Below are 24446 nucleotides of genomic sequence, written 5' to 3'. Positions count from 1 at the left end.
AACATCTCTAGTGCTCAAGCTGCCCAAAAATGATAGCGGACCCTTTTGGCTCTGAAAAAAAAATCTTTTCATCCTCTTGAAAAAAAAGTGGTTCCTCAACACCTTGCAAATAAGACAGCTGTGCACCAGTGAATGAGCATCTTTCCCTCTATCTCTCTCTCTCTTTCTCTCCCTATATCTCTCTTTTTCTCCTCCCCCCCTCCCCCACCCCTCTCGCACTCTCCCTTTCATCTGCAAATCATAAGCTTTTCTCTAGTCTCTCTCTCCACTGTCTTGCATGATGCATGCAATGGATCATTTCGTCTCCAGGCTACTTAAAATCACCAGCTCTCCCCCAGCCTAGCATCCCTCTCTGGGTCCTTCCTCCCCTCACACCATGCCCAACACAAGCTCTGCTCCTCCACACCGCCCCTCTCTCCCTCTCCGGAGCCCTGATCGGGGAGTCACGGCGTGTGCGTGTGGATGCCTGGCTGTAAATAGCGGCTCACGTTTGCGAGTGGTGCTCGTGACCACTTTAAGGGGGGCTTTCGGAAGGGGATTGTTGTGCTGCTTCCGGGGCCTGGCGGTTTGCTCTCCATTGTGCCCGTCGAGGCGCTAAGGGATTTGTTGATTGTGAAGAAGAGCGGACGCCAGGCTGGCAGTTCAATAAATAACAGTGGTGGAAAGTAAGAGCAATAAAGCATATGAAATCTCAGGCAGATGGGAGTGAGCACTGCCCGCTCCAGCACTCCACGAGGAGGGCCTCTTGTCAGCCAGGAAGAGCAAATGTGTCATCTTCCAAAGGGTATACAGGCGCTTTTCTCCTTCACACAGCCACGCAAACAGAAGTGAGGATGTTCAGATTAAAGTCATGTTTCCGATCCACGGCTTTCAGAAATAATGGAACCTTGAAAGTTGTTTTATTCTTCAAGAATCCTCCTCTTAACTTACAAGTGCGCTCGATCGAGACTGTTCTGCTAAAACGTCTTTGAATAATGTATTCATGGTACAACATCGCTTTCTAGTGAGAGGTACTCCAACCATAATTATAAGTCATCATCAAACCTAGCGCTAATTTATCTCTAAATAATTGTTCAGATCTTATTTTAAATTAATTGGGTTAATTAATCAGCAGCCTTCACTCCCACCCTTGCTAAAATAAAGGCAACGCGGTTCTTTATATATGATGTTCCACGGTGAAGGTCACAACTCGGGGTAATAGACTGTCCCTTCCAATTTGTACCTCTGTGAAAGGGAAACCGGGCTGTATTCGTGAGATACTATCAGTCTGTTGAATATTAGCCAACAAATGGAAAGCTTTTTCCACATGGAGAATTAAAGCCAGTGGTGTGGCGCAGCAATTATTCAGCCAGGGTGGCAGGGTGGGGAGGGGGGAGAGGAGGGGAATCAAATCTAGGAAACAATTACATTTCTGTTAGTGTATTTCCATTGGAGGATCCGGCACACCTGTTTGAAACCAAGGGGACAAACAAACGAGAGTAGCCACCAAATCAAATGTGCTTTTATGCATTACAAGAAGAGAAAACGGCAACAAAACCACATTAGCATCAGGCGACACGGAGACAGCCTTTTCTTGCTCTTTTGTGTTTTCCTTACCTACGTATGTCAGGCACTGAGGTGAGATCAATTTTCATGGGATTAGTCTGCCTGGAGAAAATGATTGCTTTTTCTAATACTTAGTAACAATTTTTCAATTTCCTGTGGTCTTTGTTACCCGCAACATCTTTCTATTTTTTCCTCTTTTTTTTGCAAATGAGCAAAACAGAGACGGGCGGCGTGGCTGCTTTACAAACTTCACCTTGGGACCGGCCGTCATTTGCATATATATTGAGAGCATACGTTTTTGGTTTATAATAGTCACCAATCTGGGGTGGGGGCAGGGAACCAGGGGTGGGGGGGGTCTCTAGCAGACGTCCTGTCACCTGTTATGAGACCCTTGTCTGTGAGCATCCCTATGACGGGAGCGGAGGGGATAACTACGGAGCTCCATCCCTTTGGTTATATGTATAAATACTGCGACCTAAAGCAAAACAAATGTCTCTCTCTCTCTCTCTCTCTCTCTCTCCCTCCCTCTCTTTCTCCCTCTCTTTCCTTCTCCCTCTTTCTCCCTCTCTTTTTCTCTGTATCTTTCCCTCTCTCTCCCTTCTCTTTCCCCCTCTCTATTTCTCTTTCTCTTTCACTCCCTCTCTCTATCTCTCCCCCCCTCCTCCCAACTTTTCAGTAAATTTTCCGAGGCAGAGGGCAGACGTATGAATTGCTCAGCATTCCCTTCATGCCGTGGATAGAGTTGTAATTAATGTTGGAGGCGTGCGACTACATGGCCACATTCTGTGTGTGCGTGTTCCACATGAAAGGACGGCCTGGGAGGAAGGAGAAGAGGAAGCAGGAATAATGAAACGAGGTGCACTGCAGATGGTCACATGACAATGGCTGATGGTCACATGACAATTGCTTTATTGCCTCTTTATGCAGATTCAAATCATAATTGAGTGTCTCCACAGTGGAGTGAGCGCTCGCTGTGACTCATACTGAGTGTACCGCCAGAGGACAGATGAGTATAGTGGCTCTTACCAAATCCACTGTTGCACTCGCATGTTAACATATCCAGCTCTGCATTGTTTAACATGGCTCTTTTAAACATGTGCGCCAAGGCCTCGGTGGTCGAGATTATTATTTGTGATATTATTATATGCATTACGTATTACTTGTGACACATCGTTTCCTAGATAGTCGGCTATAGTGTAGAGCTGCTTTAAAGTCCTGTTGAATTGAATAGTGTTTCTTGATGTGAAATCACATTAGCGATGAACGGATGGCCGTTGATGGTGCACATTGATGCATGTACACATCGATGCATCACATGCATTGGTGTGTGTTGAGCGCTTTTTCAAAGGGCATATTGTGTGTGTATTTGTGTGTGTACGTGCGCGTGTGTGTGTGTGTGTGTGTGCGTGCATGCGGTAGATGCAGCTGGCGACGGCATGGCTGTTGCTGGAAGCATGGCCAACTTGGCACACTTGCAGCGAGCCTTGGCTCCTGGGTCACTCCTTCTATAGGGAACATAAAAGAGCGCCTCGCCCGTCTGCTGTCTGGCCCATCGATAACGGCCCCCGCTAAACAGATTGAAAAGCGCACAAACAACATGGAGTCGTCAATTATCACGCAAGTCACCATACATTCTGGGGGCAGATATTACATTAACTAGTCGCTTAGTGCCGCTAATAAACACCGGAATGTAATTTGCCCTGGAGAATGTGTTTTTTGGATGGGAATGGCATTATTTGGTAGATAGGTTATTGTAAGTCGAAGTGTAAAGGGTTTTCAGAACTGCAGGAGTGGTTCCTTAGCGTAGTCAGCGGTTATTCACTATCAACATGTTCACATTTAACCTGAATAATAGATCTCTGTTGCAATAATAATATTAAAATAACATTCTCACAATTTACTAGACTCCAACCGGACCATGTGTGATTCCACAACCGTAAATGTTATTGAAATAAGGCTATTTCTATGTATACTGTAATTGCCTGATAAATTAACTCGCCAAGACATGTGTCAAAACAGCAGACAGTCCCTGTGGAGCCTCCTCCCAGTGGGCTCATCTTGATGGACTAAGTTGGTGATGACACCCAAGTCTGTCCCCCCAGGCTGAGGCTAGGAGTGGCACGCTCGCCTTCCCCTAGCCTGGATAATGGCTCCTCGCATGGACATTTTAATTTGGATGGGGAATCTTCACATTGCTCTGTGCATGCCTAGCACTGTGTAACCCTCCATGGTGGCTCCGTGCTCGTCGTACGCCGTTATGATGATTTAGGCTAATGGATTCCCTTTGTTGTCCATCTGAGGCGGTTACCTGCCAGGCACACCATTTGCATAGGGGCCTGCTGTGAAGGCGCTTTAATCAAAACGCATGTGTGAGGGAGAGACGATGGCGGCTTCTCCAAGCGGAAAAAACACTCAAACCCCAATATTCTGTTGTTACATTCCACGTTCCTGGTGTGATGTGTAAAACAGCAAAACCAAAAACTCAGTGGTGACTCATTGATTTCCATAAACAAACCAAATTGCCAGGAACGGTACAACCCCCACAAACACACACACACACGCACACACACACACACACGCACACACACACACACACACACACACACACACACACACACACACACACACACACACACACACGCACGCGCCACTGTCTTTCTGACTCCGAGGTGGTGGAGCCCCATTGGTTCAGCAGTGGCGGTATTGCCCGGTTGCACCCGGCGACCTCCTTTCCCCAACACAGCTTGTGTGACGATAACGTGCGTGAAATGAACGGCGAGGGCCGCCAGCGGTGCCTGAGCACCCCCCCAGCCCTCCGAGCCCCCCACCCCCACACACACACCTGCCTACCGCTCAGCTGTTCCCGCCACGCCTGACCGCACGTGGCTAATAAACAGACCTGTTCTTATCACTGGAACTCCATTAAGGGGAGGGTGGGAGGGGGGTGGGGGGACAGCAGTCACCTGATTCCCCCCCCCCTCTCCCCCCTCTCACACACACACACACACACATGCACAGGCACACGTTTACACACATGGTCGGGGTGGGAGCAAATTATAAGGCAAATGTAATGGGTTTTGCTATATTGCCCCACACACAGACACACACACCTAGACACAAAGACACAGACACACACACACACAGACACACAGACACACACACCTAGACACAAAGACACAGACACACACACACAGACAGACAGACACTATATACATACATACACCCACACACATGAAGGCATGCTCCCACGCACATAAGCGCACTGACACACACTCACACACACACACACACAGACACACAGTCCAGCACACACAGACACACAGTCCCACACACAGTGAGAGACGGTGAATTACACCAAGGGCCTGATGTTATTACATGTCCCCGGGAGCCTGTGGCCGCTGTGTTTTATGATGACTACGGTGAAAACCAGGTCAGTACTCAGATTGTCACGGTCCGTGGCCCCCGGTCGCTCCACTTCTATCCATCACGTCCATTCAAACAGGGGGACAAAGGGGCCCCCAGCGCACCCCCATACCCCCGGAGTCGGAGTCGCCCGGGTCAGCCCGCTGTCATCTCTGGCCGTCTAAATCACGGCGCGGCCGTCTCTTAATGCCACGACACGCTCCCTGGGATATGATCTGCGTTCCCCGCCGGCGGGCGCCCCGCACCGCGTGTTCTGTCGTTGTCATCACCGTGACCTTCGCCCCCCTCTCGGCGGCGGCACGGCGGCGTGGACTCCGGCGACGGATGAGTCCTCCGGTGGACCTGTGAGGGGGAACGAGGGGTCGGAGACAAAGGGTCTGTGTTCGTTCCGCCTTGATCGAACCTTATTCCGGGGCGCCGGGGCGATCCGTCTTCCTTCCACATGGCCAGGGGCCACGGGGCCATCCTGCCTCCCCACGGGGCGCCTTGAAGGGGCGGGGACACAGGCCCCCGCGCAGGTCCCTGTCCGAGCAAGGGGGATGCCACTGGGGGCTGGTTGACAAATTGTCCTTGTCTGGCCGCGTGAGAGAATGTGGGAGGGGGGCTCCGTAATTGCATATTTCTCACTAATTGCATTTATCACCTGGTGGGGTCTTGTCATTGTGGAACCAGGTCTAGGGGTTTGAGTGGGGGGTGGGGGGGGGGTGTTGAACTAAACAGATAAACTCTCACCTGCCCCCCCTCTCTCCCAGGAGTAGGTGATGTGCAGGAGTAGGGGTTCGGAAAGGAGGTGATAAATAATGCAGTGACACAAAAACACGAGCGCAGCCGCCACGAAGTCGGACACACACACACACAGGGGCCGCTAGCCCAGACAGGGGTGGCCCGCCTCATGTCCGGTGGTGCTGTACACAGACGACAGCGTGTGTGAGGGCTCCCTCCACCGCGGTGGTTAAAGATGAGTAAGGGGTGACTATATGGCAGGATGTTGTACAGCATGACACTCCTCCTAGCTTGTGAGGCAGATACATCAACGTCACGTCGCCAATAACAAAACCGTTTCATGGGAGGAATTCAGTTATTTCCTGAGTTTATTCAAAAGTGTTAAATAGGCGATTTTATCAAGGAACACGTTGGAAATGTGTGTGATATATTTTCCCTAATACACATTCAAGATTTTTTTCATGCCCATATGAAAATACTGAATACAATTAAGTTGGCCATGCTGAGATTTGACCTTACTAAGTTTCCAATTGTGTTTTGTATATGAGAATTATTATGACCAGGATATGGATATGTTTACATGCATTTGCGACACAATTTATTTATTCGTATTTCTTTTGTGGTCGAACAGGATTGTGTGTGTGTGTGTGTGTGTGTGTGTGTGTGTGTGTGTGTGTGTGTGTGTGTGTGTGTGTGTGTGTGTGTGTGTGTGCGTGTGTCTGGGGGGGGGGGGGGGGGGGGGGTCAGTAATAAAGGGTGACTCTGCTCCTGGCTTCTGGTCGCCGGTGATAGGCGTCCAGGCGGCTGCATAATACGGAGGGGTTGTACAACTACATTTTAATCCACTCGTGTTTCTGGCCTGATAAAAGGATTCTCTCTATCTCTTTCTGCTTAATTCACACCATCATCAATCAAATGCGCCCCGGCCCCTCCCTCTCACCAACCCCTCCTCCCCGCCGTCTCCCCCTCCTCCCCCGATTTGTTGGGGGCTCCACTGAAGATGGGTTTGGGGGTGGGGGTGTCCCCCGGGGGGGTTCAGGAACATGACGGACTGGTCACAGATGCCCCCCGAAATTAAAATGCAAGAGTCGGTGCAAGGTGTTTGGTTTCTCAGACATGCTCATTTGCAGTGATTTCCAAGTGGCATAAGGAGGCTTATCCGCCGTAACGCCCCACGCAACGCACGCGCACACAGACACACACACACACACACACACACACACACACAACTCTCACTCGGGGAACATATGTGGGTCTCATTTCCTTTCTTCCGCGTTTTTCCATGCTAGCTGCCGCGCGGCGTGGCTACAAGTGCAGTAGGAAGGTTCCCCTGTGTGCTGCGTACCCTGTTGTTGTCTCCAGTCCATTGTCTGCATATGACAGTCGCCAGAGGCTACTTAGTAATGAATATTTGCCTGTAGCATGTTGAGGTGGGGGGGGGGGGGGGGAACTGGGTGGGGGGGAGGAGGGTGCAGTAGATGCAGAGCCAAATAAAAAAAGAGCAAACACACACATCTCCGCACAACAGGTCAGCTTGGGCGGCGGAGGTATAGCTCAGAATATGATCAAGCGCAGTGTGAGAACAAAGGAGTGATGGTGCATGAACAGCCTTCCTGTGGCTAACATGAGCCACGCCGAGACGGCTGATATTCCAGCAAAGCCTTTCTGGATAAAAATAGTCCTGGTTACCTAAGCTCTTCACTGTCTTTTAAATATCAATAAACCTGCTGCTTCTGTTTTACCCTGCACAGCAACTGTGAGCTCTCTTGTCAGGTAAAACAATCAGTCGTATAAATAGCCCCGTTTGTCACTAGGCGATTTCTACAAAACATATCACAGTATGAATACGACACGGAGCACACTTGTTAATATGATCAGTCATTAATGTCCCATGCTAATATTATACTATTTCTGTTGCATTACAGAATCTCTGTTGCTGTGGCAGATTGGTGGTCTACTGTGGCTTGTTATTGAAACACTGTTTCAATACAAAAATATAACTACGCCGATACTATGAACTTTATAGCTGTCCCTATAGGTTAGTCTGACAGGACATGCCCAGACCGAGTTATTATTGAACTGTACTATGTAAGATATATCAATATGAGCTCTTGACTATGCCAGTGGAGCCGGAATGCCTTTGCAAAGCCATTGCATCATGAAATTGGTTGAATAGTGTAGCAAAGACAAGCTATTCCACAACACCGGCCTGTATATTTAACATAAATCAACAGCTATCAACACTCCTAATGAGATGAATTGGTTTCTTCAGTTTCTTCATCCCAGCGTTAGATTACACGATTTCCTTTGTTGGAGGACATTTTCCCCAGGAGGATGGAGTTCAGGTAATGGTTTATCTTTCCTCTGCATTAGCCCCCTGTCTCTGTGTTATGCATATGCATAATGTTGTGCTATTATGTAAATTAGTGTCAATACTAGCATTTCGCCAGGAGCAACAACAGCAATTTAAATTATGCTTCAGAATGTTCACTTTTTCTCGAAGTAGTATTATTAATCTAAATGTAAAAGTCCCCAAAGTACTGCTGCGTATACTGTTGTATGCAATGTGTTACTTTAGTATAAGTCGTAGTTCAACTTGGGAGTAGTATATGGGACAAAAACATGAATGTTTCATATGCAGTAAATTATTCAACACCTGTGTATTCCTCTGTGGTTCAGCAGTAGCTCTCATCCAGTCACTTGAAGACGTCTTTTGTAGATGGAGAGCCCTTCAGCCTAAATGACACTTGGCCAAATAGCACTTAAGTACATCCTCAATATTTTAACAGGACCTTGCATGGGAGCAGTGGAATGGTTTTGCTGCTCCTGCAAATGAGTGCAGGTGAACTGGTCACAGCAGGGCAGCAGCAGTGGAGATGTGGTTTAGTCTTTGTGGGGCTGTGCTTGTTTTTCCCCACAGTGAGGACTGAATACACAGTAAGGATGACTGGAGAATGTCAGAGTCGGGAACTCAGAGCGATACTTACTAAGATTGTGGTGACTAACGGCTATAATGGCAATTCATTACTTATTGCTATGGTATGAGCAATCTTAGAATTTCTTCTTTGGAATATGGGGTAATCATTTCTGGTCAGAAGTGCTTGCTTTTTGATTATAGCAGATAACATTTTCTGTAACTGGTTTAATAAACTGTCCAATATAAACAAAGTGGTTCCTAGAGCTATTCCCGTTGAAAGCGTTGAAACGCACATTTGTAGCGCTTAGCTGAATGCTCTGTTGATGAGAAAAAATTAACTTATATCCACCTCATTATGAAGCCCACGGACCTCAAAGACCCGGGCTTTTATGAAGGCTGGACCAGATGTCAGTCAGCCATAGCCCCAATTAATCTCCATGCCGTGTAACACGCCCCGAGAAACAAACAAAACAAAAAGGAGCAAAAAAACACACGCACCGACATGATTGGGTGCTGAGGACAGAGACGGTGTGGAGACGGCGAGGGGGAGAGATGCTATCCTGGAGGCCCCCGGGGCCCTGGGTGAGCCTGCAGCGGGCAAGATAAGACCAGGGGTGGGGGGGGGGGGGAGAGTGAAGGGGGTTGGTCTGGGGGGTAGGTGGGGGCTTGGGGGGGTGGGTGAGGCTACAGGCCCGGGTCGCAGGGAGGATGCGAAGGTTATTCATTGCTCCGCCATGAAAGCTTGAGAAGATTACCCAGAGCCTGGTTGGCCGTGATACAAGGAGAGGGTTCGGGGGGGGAGGCAGGCAGAGGGGGCCCCTCTTCTCCCCCCCTTTGTTCCCCATCCATCTGCTTGAATCGCACAATGGCTCATCAACAGGACCAAGCGGGCTGGGCGCTGGGTGGTGGTGTTGGTCGGGGGGAGGGGTCTTTGGAGGTTGGAGTGAGGGAGGTATGGGTAGAGGGATGACGGCCGGGGGAGTGAGGGGGGGAGGGAGGCGAGCCCCTACTAGACACCGGTAGCTAATTTTAAAGCAGTGTGGAGAGAGTGAAACAGAGGGGGAGAGAGAGAGAGAGACACTGAGAAAGGGAGAGCGAGAGGTGGGGCGTTGGGAGAAAGAGATAGCACGGGACAGAGAATAAGTGACTGAGGATGAGGACACACACTGCTTGTTCAGATTGAATGAATGCATGAATGAATGGTGCAGCGGTTGACAAGCCCTGACAGACTACACACACAGGGTTGGAGGGGGGGAGAGCGAACAGGGCCGGGTTGAGGGGCGCGTGTGTTCACGGTCTTATTTTGCTGGGTGGTAATGGGCTGGCAGGTCCTCTTCACTCTGAATAATCAGCAGCAGCAGTACGGGCGCACCGTCGCGCTCACGCCTCAGACACCACTTCAAACCACTGATAAATAAACCCTCTCCAACCGGAGGAAGCCATTTGTCTCTAAATGCCACGACGGTCGCATTCGTCTTGTTGAGGAATGAGCCGATGATGTAGGAAGCTTCCTTTCATTACACGGGAGGGGGGGAATAATATGCTGTGTTTCTGTAAGTGGGCAGACACAGCGACGGGTTGTGTTTACAGAGAGAGAGAGGCAGAAAGAGAGAGAGAGAGAGAGAGAGAGAGAGAGAGAGAGGGAGAGGAAGAGAGTGAGAGAGAGAGAGAGAGAAAGAGAGACGCAAAGAGGCAGAGAGGCAGAGGAAGGTAGAGAGAGAGAGTCAGAGAGAGTGAGAGGCAGAGAGAGAGGGAGAGTGTTTGTGTTAGATTCATTACATTTTCCATAGTGAGGGAACACATTTCTGTATCTGTGAGGTAAAGGTCCAATAATGTTGAAATGGATAGGATTGATTCATCGTATTTTCTATTGGCAGACAAAAAAAATGTGTGGGTGTAAATATTGTGTGTGCATATGGTGTGTGTACGTGTCTGTGTGATGATTGCGTAAGTGTTCCTGGACTCACCTTATTATGGTTTTGCTCTGAAACCACTTCACTTCTTTAATGTAATTATTTCTAAGAGGATAATAACTCAAGGTAAGCTGCCAGTGTAATTGATGATTCCCCTCCAGCACACCTTTCAGCCCGCAGCCCACTGGGCTGGAGTCCTTCATCCAGGGACTGAAGGACAGACTCTTCCTCCTCTGACTCCCTCTTTTCCCTTCAAAAACTCCACCGGAAAAATCTGACACACTGCATACCTCATTGCTGATGTGTTCAAAGCCAAGTACTGCACACACGCAGTAAGTACACAGCGACCAGGCTTATGATGTTTAGTGGTGAGAAAGGGGATTTCCTGTCCTGTGAAGGTTACTTCCTGTCTCCTTGCTCCTACTACCAGGGTTACATTTCTCCACTGTGTCTCCCAACACAGCGCCTTTTAAACAAGCGGTGACATTGGGGTCAAGCCATCTTTTGATTGTCCTCGGTGTAACTAGTTCATGTATGACTGTATGAATAGCTCCGGGCCATTACATCGCTGCATATGAATAGCAGACCAATTACTTTGGCCCAGATGGAGCTGTGTGTTCCTTGGAGAGTTCCCTACCCTTGCCCGACACTCACACACACACTCATGCACTCACACAGACACACACACACACACGCACACACAATCACACGCTCCCAGTACAGTAGCACACACACACATGCTCCCAGTACAGTAACACACACATACACACACACACAGACACACACACACACACACACACACTCACACACACGCAAACACAAACACACACAGACACTCACAGACACAGACACACTCAGACACAGACACACACACACACACACTGGAGGCCTGGCGCTCTCTTGGTGGTGAATAGGTATTGAGGGGATATGAAGAGGGCTAATGAGGTGCAGAAATATGGAGTTCAAATGAACACCACTTTCCCCTTTCACTCATTCCCACTGAGTTAGCATGTGTGCTAACCACCGCCCTTCTCCATTCCCAACACATTCTGCTTGTCAGCTAATCGGTTTGCAGCAGTGACACCGCACACTTAATCGTACATGTGTATCCAAAGCTCTGGAGCAGAGAACTCGACTGTCAAATTTGTTGAAATTGCTTAAATTGAGTGAATGAGTGTTTTGGTTGAATCGGTCCCACAGGATCTTTCACTGGGACGCTCCCCGAAGAGTGCTGTCTCACACAGAGCCAGTGTTAGCTGGCTAGCTGGCACCCAGAGATACAGCGGACATATGGCCAATCTCCCATCGTCTGCCCTGCTATTTACGGCCCAGTAGCCTGTCATTCATTTGGGTCTCTGAGGATTCAGGTTGACACCTGTTTGAATTCTCAATCGAAGAGTGATCTTTTTATTGTTCGATGTTCCAAGTCCCCGGTGCGACCTAATCTCCACCATTACATCGCTGTTGATCAGCGCTACGCTTTACACACGGGAAGGGGATCGTTGTGTTTGAGGTGTGGGATCTAAGGCAACCAAACCCGGGTAAACACATGGTGTATGTTGACCATTCCTCCATCAACCCTTCAGCAGAAGGAAAGAGACGCGGTGTGGGAAATCGTAACAACAGGACTGACAACCAGGAGCCTTGTTATGTTATATTAGACTATATACAGGTCATTGATTATCAGTTACTCTAACTATGTGCTACACCTGGCATCTGTTTTCATATTTCTGATTTATTTTGGTATAATCTAAAACTATAAACTGGTTAGAATGTTTTCTTGAAATCTAAGCAGTTGGTATGAAGGCAGGATGGTGACCTTTCTCTATTTGACATGATCAGTTGAGCTATAAGCCTGGCATCAAAATCAATATGGTCATAGTGCTTTGAGTTTCTAATCCTCTCTAATAGAATTACATCATATTTCATTCAGTGCATAATATTTAAGTATGCAAACAACTGCAAGATCAACACTGGACTACAGATTCACCAGGCCTACCGAACGCCCCTCTACTCAACAGGAGGCCCACGCTGCAAAACGCACTTGCCAATACACCACTTTGCAGGGGTTCATTCTTCAATCACGTTTATTACATGTTTTTATGCCTTTTTTAACCATGCCTGAGGCGATGCCAGTATACCTTAATTAAAAGACAATGTAAGCGTTTAGTCCAAAAAGAAACACTTGCAAATCCACTAAAACCGTGGCTCAGACAGCATCAACCCAGACACCGTCACCTCACACCCGTCTTCGGCGCTAATGCCAATGGATTCACCGGCCACTTCCTTAATTCATTTGACAGCAACGTCTTCAAGCCGGGACATGAAAGGTGTCTGGAGGCGCCTGGAGGAGGTTTACGTAGAGCTCTTCCAGGAGGCGGTAGGAGAGGCTGTAGGAGAGGCGGTAGGAGAGGCGGTAGGAGACGCTGAAGGAGACGCTGTAGGAGAAGCGGTAAGAGAGGCGGTAGAAGGCTGTAGGAGAGGCGGTAGGAGAGGCAGTAGGAGGCCGGAGGAGGGGCAGTAGGAGAGGCAGTAGGAGAGATGGTAGGAGAGGCGGTAGAAGGCTGTAGGAGAGGCCGTAGGAGATGCCGGAGGAGAGGCGGTAGGAGAGGTTGTAGTGGAGGCCTTAGGAGGGGGTAGGAGAGGCTGTAGAAGGCTGTAGGAGAGGCAGTAGGAAGGCCGTTGGAGGCAGTAGAAGAGGCTGGAGGAGACAGTAGGAGAGGCCGTAGAAGGCCGTAGGAGTGGCAGTAGGAGAGGCCACAGGAGAGGGGCCGTAGGAGGCCATAGGAAGAAGGCCATAGGAAGGAGGCCGTAGGAGGCCATAGGAAGCAGGCCATAGGAAGGAGGCCGTAGGAGGCCATAGGAAGGAGGCCGTAGGAAAGGGTCCGTAGGAGGCCATAGGAAGGAGGCCGTAGGAAAGGGTCCGTAGGAGGCCATAGGAAGGAAGCCATAAGAAGGGGGTCGTAGGAGGTCGTAGGAGGCTGTAGTGCGGAGCCGGGGCCTACTTGCCACGGGCCATGAAACACTGTTTTGCAAGTGTCCTGAAGTGCCTTTCCCTGCACTTAGAGCAGCATGCCAGTAATTACCCCTCTTTCTGCACACACGCACACACACACACGCACACACACACACACATAGGTCTGAGACCAAAACAAAAAGCGGAATAAACAAACCTGAAACAAGATGGAGACAGATGTTGGCGACGTCTCGGCTAAAGCTAATCCGAGTATTATCCACCATTGGTTGTAATCAACAAAACAATTTGTTGCTCTGAACATTATACCCTGTCAACGTGATGATTGGGATAAAGGTGTTTATCTCTTCATGTTCTACCAGGACGTCTGTTTGGTCTGCTACCCTGACTGACCAATATGGAGTAGTAATATAAATAGTAGTATTGACTGAAGCGCCGGCGTTATTGAGCAAAGCGTCTCAGTTTCCCTGCTCGGTTTCCCCTATCCATATGATAACCCCGTGGCGGGGTAGAGCACTTCGACCAGGAGGAAGGGCGTCAGCGGCAGGGTTTAGAGTGTCGCCCTAAAGGGCCCTGAACGCTGACTCAGCTCCCCGTCCCAAGGTCTCCGGTCCGGCTCCCACCCTGACAGCTGAATAATTCATTCAAGGATAGAGACACACGAGGGGGCTCTGCTAATTTCTCAATGGGCTTGTTGGCTGGCCTCGCCGAGGGCGGTCCAATGTGGACGCCATGCTAGCAGCATTCAAATACCAGCCCCTTCCAATCTCCTAAATCGCTTTAGAAATATGAAGGCGGCTGACATGGTTCAAGCGTCACACAATGTCCACAGTGATGAGGTGCAGGGAAGAAACATGGCCAAAGCTACTGTTTAAAAAATTGCTCCATAGCCTCACCTGCCATGAACTGCCACTTTCAAGGACAATGTGTGTGAGAGAGTCTAAATCCGAGTCCTGTAGATTTATTGAGCCAGCCCTTCCCATTGGATACATCCAGCAGTGGCTGGGGTCACTGTGAGGGTGGGGGGACTTTGCCAATTGTCGTCATCAAACAGAGTGTGCATGTGTGTGAGTGCATGTGTGTGTGAGGCTTGTGTTTGTGTGAGTGTGTGCACGTGTGCATGTATGCATGCATGTTAGCATCCGTGTGCATGTATGTTGGCCAGCACGTGTGCGTCAGTGTTGGCATGCATGTGTGAGTGTGTGTTTGCATGAGTACGTGCATGCATGTGCATGTTTATGTGGGTACATGTGTCTGCGTGCATATGTGCGTCTGTGTGCGTGCGTATGTGCTTGCATGTGTTTGTGTGTGTGTGTGTGTATGTGTGTGCGTGCATGCGTGCATGTGTATTTGCGTGTCTTTGTCCTTCCACGGCTGGCTCAGAGCCACCGAGGCATGGAGAGGTCATCTTAGCATATGACATTCTCTCCAGCGCTGTATCCCGTAAGGGACTAAATCACGCTCAAGTGAGAGTGCAGGGGGAGAAAGAGCATAACCAGGGGCGAAGATAAATGTTGCAAATGATTGTTTTCCACCAAGAATAGTTCTACTTACCGGAGAGTAGTGCTAGCATGATCTACAGCATTCTCCACTGTAATAAAAGTGAATTACTAAGCCGTTGGGCGGTGAGCGGTAATGCTGCGTCTGACAGCAGTGACCCCTCAGTGAAAATAAAAAAACAAACCCCTCATGTTACAAGAAGGGAAATGGTGGAACAAACACGGAGGATGCGTTTATGGGCATTTTAGTAGATTACTTTTCACCACACTTTTGAATCCGCGCAGACGGGGGCTGACCCGGGAAGAAACCCGAGGCACCAGATATCCATCACCAAAACGCTCCATTCCCCTCCATGCCACATGATGCTTGACATCCACAAGGTCAACGGCATTGCATACCTGCCGGCCCGCCCTCACGCTGATTCCAGACCAGGCAATCTCTACATTCGTCAGGCTTTTAGCTCCCGACGCCCTGCCCTCTGCCACGCGGCCCGGCCGCACTGTAAATCATGACCTGCGTAAAGACCCTATTGGCCATGTCTCCCCTCTGCCGTTCCCTTCTATTGCCCCGTTGAGTTATCATAATGTAGATGAGGGCGGCACGTCTTTCAACCCGTACCCTGGGCGACGCAAGGTCGCGTCCCCTTAATGTCATGATTAGCTCCATTGTGGCTCAATGGGTTCCACGGTGATGCTCCTATCGCTGCTCAATGAAACAGCGCATGCTGTATAATGCTGTATTAATATTGGCATTCGCCATTTCCCAGGATGTAGAGTTTAATATCACATTCACACACACTCAGCCACACTCAGATACGCCGAGAGATGATAAGAGGCTCGCTGATAGTGGCATAGTGCAGACCTGATAGGAAACAAACATTTGTTAGCGGGCCTGCAATGTCCTTCGATTTGATGTGATTATATTCATCTGTTCACGGGGTTACAGAGAACGAGGTGTTTTATTTGAAGATCTAAGTACTACTCTCCTGGCTCTCCACCACCACCTCTGTTTGTGCTAATTACACGCCGTGCTTGCGTGCCACAGTTGCCTGTAACCTTTTTCTCATTTAAATATCAGTTTCATAGGGGGAGCGCAGGAGAGCCGTGCCGTTGAGAACAGCGGTCTCGCCCACACGTATCTACCTCCCCTCCCACTCTCCCTCGCTCTCTTGCTGACATGTAAACAGGGACATGTGTCCGTAGCCATGCATTCTCCCAGCAACAGATGGATGGCCTGGAGGCGATGCCTGGGAGATATGTGTTAGGGGAGGACTGGCCAAGTGATTTTCTAAGATCAGGTGTGGTGCAGCACAATGGCACCTCCTGCTCTTTTCAAGTGCTGCCGGTCTCTAGCCTCTGGTCATAAGCAGACACAAAACAACAGTGGCATCTGTGGCAGGTAACGAGCGCCTGAAATCTGGAGCCCAACCCGACACGCCAACCATTTGTTGCAGTTAAAATCACTGCTGCTCGTTCTTGTGTTGTTCCAGCCCAGCTCCGTGGGCAGTGAATCGATCTTGAGCCGCTCGGTGTGGGGAGACACGCTACTGAACACTGGAGAGGAGGCTGGTTACAGGCGCCAAATAAAGCATGCTAATGGAGAGCAGCATAGCAATAGGGCCGCCGCCACCACCTCATACAGGGCCCATCCCGGGACCTGGACTGCAGTGGCTTGTTCGCTCAGGGCATAAGTGACCAGTTGAAATAGCATCCCGGGCACCTGGCTGTGAGTAACCGTGGTCTCTCTTTCCCCGCCAGGCCACTCCAGCGCGGCTCAGAGAGCCGGCTCACCGCTGGCGTCAAACAGCAGATCCTCTGGTCTTTTTTACCCCCTGCTTTAGTAAACACGGTAATAGCAGTGCCGTGTTTGTGTGGATGCCGTGTTAACACTGTGACTGTCAAAGGCCATCATGCCCCTTCAAAGCATGATGGCTCTCTGAAGTGGGCTCTCTCGGTCGCAGCCATTTTCCACTTGACTGGCCCCACACACAAAGGGGGGCACTGGTAGCTCATAGCAGCTGTCCTAGGTCAGTGGGGGTGGGATACAGGAGATGAACGAGAGGGAGAGTAGACCAGCTAGCAGAAAGGGGAGCGGCATATTGTGGCTGTTTTGATCCACAATATGCATGCAAGGAGGTATGATGATATCATGTGGTAAACTCGTTTTTAATCCTTCCACACTGCATGAGTGTGTGTTCCAAAGAGTTTTAGATTATTTTGGTTGCTCAAATGTAATTGGTATTCAACTTAATATAATTAGGAATTTAATTGCATGGCAAAGGAAATCCTTGAAAGCTTCAGCCTTTGTTGTGGACATGGTGCTAAAAGGTGTGCTGGGACAATAACTCAAGCGCGTGTTTTACAATATGCAATATAATGTATGCAAATATTCTGGTTGTCTGGCCATGTTGGCGTAGTATCAACATCCCCAGCAGCCCGTCCAGTCTCAGCTGAGAGGAGGCAGTGCACATTTCCATGAATCATTTCTTGACACTATATCAAGGTTATTGTGCTGGCAGTCAGTGGTCTGTAAATTGCTTTTGCATTGACAATTTAAAGGAGAACCACTGGGATTTAACTTGTCAGTGACTGGTCATGATTGACTATGAGGCCGACCTTTATCCCAAACAGTAAAAAAAAAAAAGTATAGGTATATATGCAACAGAAAAAATGCTCACTGCAGCAACAATGCATTTTATTGCATATTATGAAAGCAGCAGAGAATAAACCCAACCCAACAAAAACCAAACACATGACGTTTCACACTCTGCACTGCTGATCTTGAGGTAATAATTAGCTCACTACAGCAGTGTTACAAGTTTGCAACCCCACCCCCCCAAGCCCCCTCCCCTGCTGTGCCGCGCTGTAATTGGTCCACTCATGTTGCACAGTCGAGCCCGGGAACAAAGGGTTCCCAGAGGGGGAATCCATGCTGACCCGTGCTGAACTCCACCACAACAATGACAGCCAGAGAGCATTTACATATGCTGACAGACTTGTCTCTCCTCCGAGGGTGGAGCGATGGGCACTTCATTAAAGCAACATCAATACCTGCTGATAGAAAACGAGAAGCGGGGCCCTCGCGCCGCTGCCGAGGACGGCACCGGGAAGTGACAGACGGCTGTCACCTTCAATTTGAAATAAATGCGACAGAATTCATTAAACGGGAGTATGTGTGGAAAAAAATGCGTGTGAGGGAGGACGGCGATGGGGCTGTCTGCGCGTTGCCTCCTTCCTGTATCTGAATTGCATCCATGCTTCAGCAACTGCTTGCCCACAAGCTGTTCACCTGAAAAATAAGCTGCCAGATTCTGCCGTCCCTGCCAGATATACTCAAGTGCGTTTCCGCACTCTCTGAAAGCCCTGTTGATACATTCTGAGGATAAATCTTTATCTCCTCTCCCGGGTGCATTCAGTTATTATGCTTTTGCAGTGCGCTGCTGTCGCTCTCTAACACGCTCACTCAGTGAGCCTTGCCCGGCCGGCGACCGCTCCACACAATGTCACCGAGCGACGCTGTTGTGCATCCAGGACACAGGTGATCTATCTGTCGATTCAGCAGCTACCGCCCGGCTCCATACATTTATTGCGTCATGGTTCTTTGGATTTTTTTATTATCATTCGCCATTAAAGCAAGGGTCTAAAACCTCCCTCCTATATGTGACACATTGCAGGGGGACAGGGGAAGGGAAAGGGCCGGGGGGGGGGGCTCTCTGGGTGGTGCCGTCCTGAGCAGATGGATCACTCTGTGGCGTAGTAAGTGCAGGCTTCACATGGCAGAGGAGACTGCAGGATCTCACAGGACCAGAGCGCAGCATCCAGGTGGCCACAGCTCCTCCTGGCCAGCTGGAGGAACCATGGGACCATCTGACACACAAAACCCTGCAGAAACGATACACTGTTCTTTGTCCCGTCGTCACCCTGACACAAAAGACCCACACACCCATCACGGAATTTTAGCTAATGATGCTGGGGGATAAAATATTGCTTTTGGTTTTTTTGGCACCAATAGTTCAAGGTCACTTGACAACGAGAGGGGCTGAATTGAAATGCGTGGAGCGACTGTAGCGTCTTCTAGGGGCTTGTCGCATGCGCCTCGTTAAAAATGCTCTGCACCTCCAGGAAGAGAGACGGATGGGACAATAAAAAGCAAGGCCCGTGATATTCTTCTTCATATATTTCCTATTATCACATAAAGATCAATCAATCTGTTCTGATTGCAATAACCAGACGGCTGTCATCTGAAGTACAATTTATACTGCCCCGTAGTTTCGACAAATCAGAATAAAGAAGTCACATCTGTGCTGCAACAGGACACATCATTGGTCCTCCAGGCGATCCCCAGCTAATTGTGGGCCCATTTGATTTCCTTCCTTTTTTTTTTCTTTTACTCAGTGTAGGGGTCAGGGGAACCCCCAAGTGACCAGCAGCGGAGGCAACAGCCAATGCCCCCCTTTGAGTGTGGGTAATTAGAACCCTCCTCCCTGTGCCTCACCACAGAGGCCAGCCTGGGGACCCCTACTACACCCCGCACCCCCGCAACCCTGCTTCCTCCCCATGGTCCCGTCGGAGGGGTCGGGGGGGGGTAGGGAGCGCCAACAGCTGCTGACGAGGAACCACTCTCTGGTTCCCATGGCTCACCAGCGTCCTTGCGCCCCTCCTCAGGGGATGTGCAGCAGCAGCATCACCATATAGAAGGGTCCCAGGCCTTTGGGATTAGCTTTTCTACTGTGTGGTTTCCCCCCTGATCAGGGTCACCGTCACATCCTCTTCTTTCCCCTGCATTCTCGTAATGTGTTAAAATGTTATTATTGCTCATCATTGTATTGACATGAGAATTTCAGTGAATGTTACAAAGTCTGCATTTCAAGATACTATAAATGTAGAAAAGGATGAAATTGCTTGGGGCTCTTCTATTCCAAACGCAAGAAGGCTAAATCCCATCCTCAATAGTTTGATCATGCCGCTCTCTCAACTCTCACAAGTTGTTGATGTGGCCCTCGCTGCAGGAGGTAAGGCTGCATACAGCTAGCAAGTGTCCCATGAACTTGTGCCCCTCTGATATTTAGTTCTAAAACCTTGTATAAAAAAAACGGTTTAAATGTTCTGATCTCAACAAGAGCAAGATGTCTCAGATAAAGTATCATTACAACATTGATTACAAACAAGATATATTAAAGCAGAGTTAGAGATGGTTTAATGTCCTGATTAATACCAGTCTACTTTCTAAGTAGAGGCAATTCTTTGAATCAAAGGTATATATGCGCCATCTAGTGGAAGTCCCCCGTAATGGCAAAATAAGCATCGAGCGAATGTCGTTTCCCGTCACATCGACATTACAATTTCTTCAACAACCAGTAGTCGTGGCTAGGTTGTACCCATTGAAATCAGAAATATTTATATTAGCCAGTCAATTTCCTGGAAATTGCAGACTTCATTTTATTCAAGTGTTGCAAATAGTGTTTTAATCGAGCATGAGCAGGCATCCATGATGAGCATCGTTGCACCTCAAAGGTAAGCATCATGGTGTTCCCGTTATAGTGGGCACTTGGTGTTGCAGAAGTCTCCTGACTTGAACAACTTGTAGGTGTTTACCAGAGGAAACATCGTGACGGAGCCAACCAGTGATCCCAATTGAGATGCAGCTCCACACCATACGAGGGCACTGTGACTCTTGTCTCTAAGGATGACGCCAACCATTACCTTCACGTAGCAAAATGCTCCAGTGAAGAAGACCCATGAGAGGACCTGGGGATTACAAGGAAAACATTAATAAATGATGCATATCAAATGTACTTATGCAAGTCCAGCTTTTCTCTCGCATAATGCTTCACCTATAATCCTTCAACGTTTTTGTCATTTATCATGACAAAAACGTAATTTTTATCATTTTCATTAGAAATTTGTATTTTAAAGAATACTACATAAAAATATGTATAATACTATAATTAATTGGTTATAAAAATGAAAACACACAACATCTTATCCTCGATGCATAATTATTTTATCTCCCCAATGTTGCTCCACATATCAGAGGAGACCTTTGCTTCCAGTCACTGATAAAGCCAGTGGGTTGGTCTTTATTAAGTGGCCTTATCACACAGTGTATCCTCACAATGATGGCCAGGCCCACTGGAGAGCTCTGTAGCAGTGGACAGGGGCTGAGCGCCGCCATGGCCATGTTGTAGCTCCCAAACGCCGTTCCCAGCACACCCAGCACACCCAGGAAGAGCAGCGACCTGGAAACCACACAGGTCAAACGTTAAATCATCGTATGATCCTCAGGCCTCTACACTGGATACAGATACTTTATGTTATATCGATTTCGTTTAGAAAGGTGTAATGTGGTTGCCATTTTCCACATCAACGGTCAGACCATGGGATTATTCATAGCAATGTCTATTGATCACTTTATTGATGAGGTAGGTGTCTGGTGACGGACTGCTTCAAAACAGCATATTCACCTATTTGGAAAGAACATGGCGACTATGCAGGCAACTGGGTTGGCCACCGAGGAGAGGGCGGCCGAGAGGTGGTAGGCCAGGTTGCCGTAGGGCATGCAGGAATAGGTCTGTACGGAGGGCAGCAGGCCGTTGGCGGCCATGTTCACCCACACCACCAGGAAGTAGATGAAACCCAGCTCGTAAACAGAGAAGTGGGACTTGGCGACCACCGGTTGGTTCCGGTTCTTCTCCTTGGTTTTGTGCTGGAGGGGGGGCCCCCCGTCGGGCTCCAGGCCAGGGTTGTCCAGCCCGGTGGGGGCCGACGCGCTGAGCTCTGGGACCAGGGCGTCGGCGGCCAGATCAAAGGAAACCCGAGGAAGTCTTTTCAGAGCAATGAACGCAGCCAGACTCACGCACATCATGGCCGCCAGGAAGGAGAAGAAAACCTCCGGGGAGAAGTTGGGCGGGAGGTACTGGGTCTGCAGCGTCCACTCCTCCCCTCCCCCGGTCAGGTTCTGAGTGGCGTTGCCGGTGGTGTTGACACACGACGCCATGCCAACGCCCTGCGCCAGCGCCACCAGCCCAGGGACGAAGCCGCTCAGGCCCTCCCCGATGAAATAGGTGGTGATGTACTTGGCGGGAAGCCCCGACATGAAGGGCAGAAAGGTGACGGAGGACGTGCAGTCCACCAGGGACAGGAAGAAGGTGATGATGAAGAAGGCAGTGCTGTGTGGCAACCCGCCCACCGCGGTGGTGACACGCCAGAAGAAGGCGAGCAGGACGCAGGCCAGCACTCCGATGACGAGGATGGCGTAGATGACGGCGGTCTCTCGGAGGTAGCCCGGGCGCAGCTGGTGCATGAGCGTGACCAGCAGGGGACCCACGTTGGCCAGCTGAATGATGACGGTCAGGTAAGACGGCAGGTCCCACCCCTCCGGGAGCGTGTTGACGATGAGAGGCAGCTCCACCCACAGGCCGTTCACTGCCACCCAGGAGCCCATGCCAAAGGCAGCGGCCAGGAGGTGGAGCAGCAGAGCCATCGGTCCGGGGGGTTTGATCCGGTGTTTTTGGCCTTGTCAACTAGGTCAACTTCTGCTAATCGCTGTAACCAAAGAGGTTAAAATTAACATAGGTATTATATCAAACTTCTACATGAACCAAAGTCAAGGAATACAATTTACGATTGGAGGAAAATAAATAGAAACATTGGAGAGCCTGGATATTCTTATTATTTCAACTATTAATTGTGATTATTTGCTAATCAGAATCAGGCAAATTAAGTAGGCTCCTAAACATACCAGGTAGAGAATAGTCTATGCATAACTTAGTATGAAGGAAAAGACACCAGGAGCATATGTTTAACCAATGCTTTTGCTTTACTTACTGATGGTGATGGAGTTAAAAGTAGGACGTGTAGAGTTTGTAGAACACATATTATTCAGCTGACTGATCTCACTTCCCTATCACCCACACACATAAGCGATCAGCCTCGTGATAGTGGTAACGCAGCATAGTTACCTCAATGGTCACGAGGTAATCGTAGCTTTTAGTGTGATGAGTTCAACAACTCGCAAAATATCGATTAATTGGGTTTGGATTTCATGTCTAGTTCGGTCACTTCAAGCAGAGATTAAAAAATATTTTCGTCGTGGAAACTGGGGTTTGAATAAGGAGTTGTTATGTAGCTATATGTACTTACGTCTGATGTATCGGAATGTCCAGATCAATTTGTGGTCATCCTGCTAGACGTGACCGTGCAGGACTTTCTCAGCCTTTTCCTCGTGTTTGCGTGCATTCTGGGTAGGTCAAAGAGCAGTCCGCCACTCTGGACCAGGTTCTGGGGTCTTAGCACCTCTATGGGTGCGTTTTTCGAATGTCGCTGACAACTCAAGCCACCCGTGACTTCTTCGCTTGAGTCGATCAAATGTTCGTGTTTTTATGTTACGGGGGTTTACTTCACCTATACGGGAGACAATATCGCCCTCTATCGTTTGATAAATGGGGCTCTCCAAGAAAAAAATATTTTTGTTCTGAAATCAATCACAAGGCACTGACGTTTACATTTTGACCTTAATGGCATGATATATTTAATAAACTAGGTCGACTAAGAAAAGGGAGAAATATGTTTGAAGTGTCATCTACTTAGTGTAATCTATCATGTGTTGAAGTCTGAAGAGCTCATTCAGTGGCTTATCTTCCTTGAACTATGTTACCTGTCCAGAAGTAGACATCTCCTTGTTGAAAGCACACCGGTTAAAATGTCGGAGTTGAACTGGAAAATTAACATTACCAAGATGTGATGTACTCTGAGCAGCTTTTATTACTAATTGAGTAATATGGATGTTGAAAACAAATAATTCAATTTTGTCATGGCAACTCATATCTATATTGTGGGGGAAACAAATCCATGTCGACTACACACAGGCCTAATCACAAAGAATTGCACAAATAGGTCTTAACCCACTAATTATAAAATGTGCCGCTAACGCCAATCTAAACGCCCAGCTACATTTGAAATTCAATCGGAAATGCATTGGCCGGCAAAGGAGTGCTTACATGACTCAAGTTTCCCCAATGTTTTGGTAAGATCACTCAAGGTCAGAACAGAAGATATGTAAACACTGTACATAAGGCAAGTCATGGTAAATTCCAGACACCTACTTTCTGGAGCATGAAGGGTGTACCTTAAATCCACAAAACCTATTTAGCGGTATAACCACAACCAGACATCTAGCATCACACTTATGACTCACATGGAGGGAGGAGAAATCAACAGAAATACAAGTGGTTAAGAACATACTTCCACAAGTCAGATGTCTGGGCTGACTATACAAAGACCAAAAGAGGTAGCTGGTTCCAGTTTTCTTCAAGCGGTTAAGTGGGGTGTTTACTGGGATCATTTTTTATCTTTTTTTTGTTTAACCAATGATCGATTAACACAATTTTATTTTCAGTTCAAATCAAAAACATGGACACTTTAGGATTGACTAATCGTTACCAGTTTGTGGT

The 24446-nt window shown here is 48.6% G+C and overlaps 1 protein-coding gene across 1 annotated transcript; it reads right to left on the bottom strand.

Moving 5' to 3' along the window:
* Nucleotides 1–20095: 20095 nt before the first annotated feature.
* On the bottom strand, nt 20096–23309 carry slc52a3-1 (solute carrier family 52 member 3-1). Its single transcript, XM_079742224.1, has 4 exons — nt 23137–23309; nt 21459–22539; nt 21110–21233; nt 20096–20742 (listed from the first exon to the last, which is right to left on the bottom strand). Exons 2-4 carry the CDS (start codon nt 22475–22477, stop codon nt 20530–20532), a joined length of 1356 nt encoding a protein of 451 aa, XP_079598350.1. The 5' UTR covers nt 22478–22539; nt 23137–23309; the 3' UTR covers nt 20096–20529.
* Nucleotides 23310–24446: the final 1137 nt, after the last annotated feature.

This window comes from Pollachius pollachius (assembly GCF_949987615.1).
Source record: "Pollachius pollachius genome assembly, chromosome: 8".
In the NCBI taxonomy this organism is placed as follows: domain Eukaryota; kingdom Metazoa; phylum Chordata; class Actinopteri; order Gadiformes; family Gadidae; genus Pollachius; species Pollachius pollachius.
This window is presented reverse-complemented; position numbering and strand designations above follow the sequence as displayed.

What these genes read in the sequence shown, in the direction of transcription:
- slc52a3-1 (XM_079742224.1), bottom strand. Translation starts at nt 22,477, where the DNA reads ATGGCTCTGCTGCTCCACCTCCTGGCCGCTGCCTTTGGCATGGGCTCC. An exon ending in GCCATGTTCTTTCCAAATAG is followed by an intron (nt 21,234 to 21,458) that starts GTGAATATGCTG and finishes TGTGGTTTCCAG; the next exon opens with GTCGCTGCTCTTCCTGGGTG. An exon ending in CAGTGGGCCTGGCCATCATT is followed by an intron (nt 20,743 to 21,109) that starts GTGAGGATACAC and finishes TGTAATCCCCAG; the next exon opens with GTCCTCTCATGGGTCTTCTT.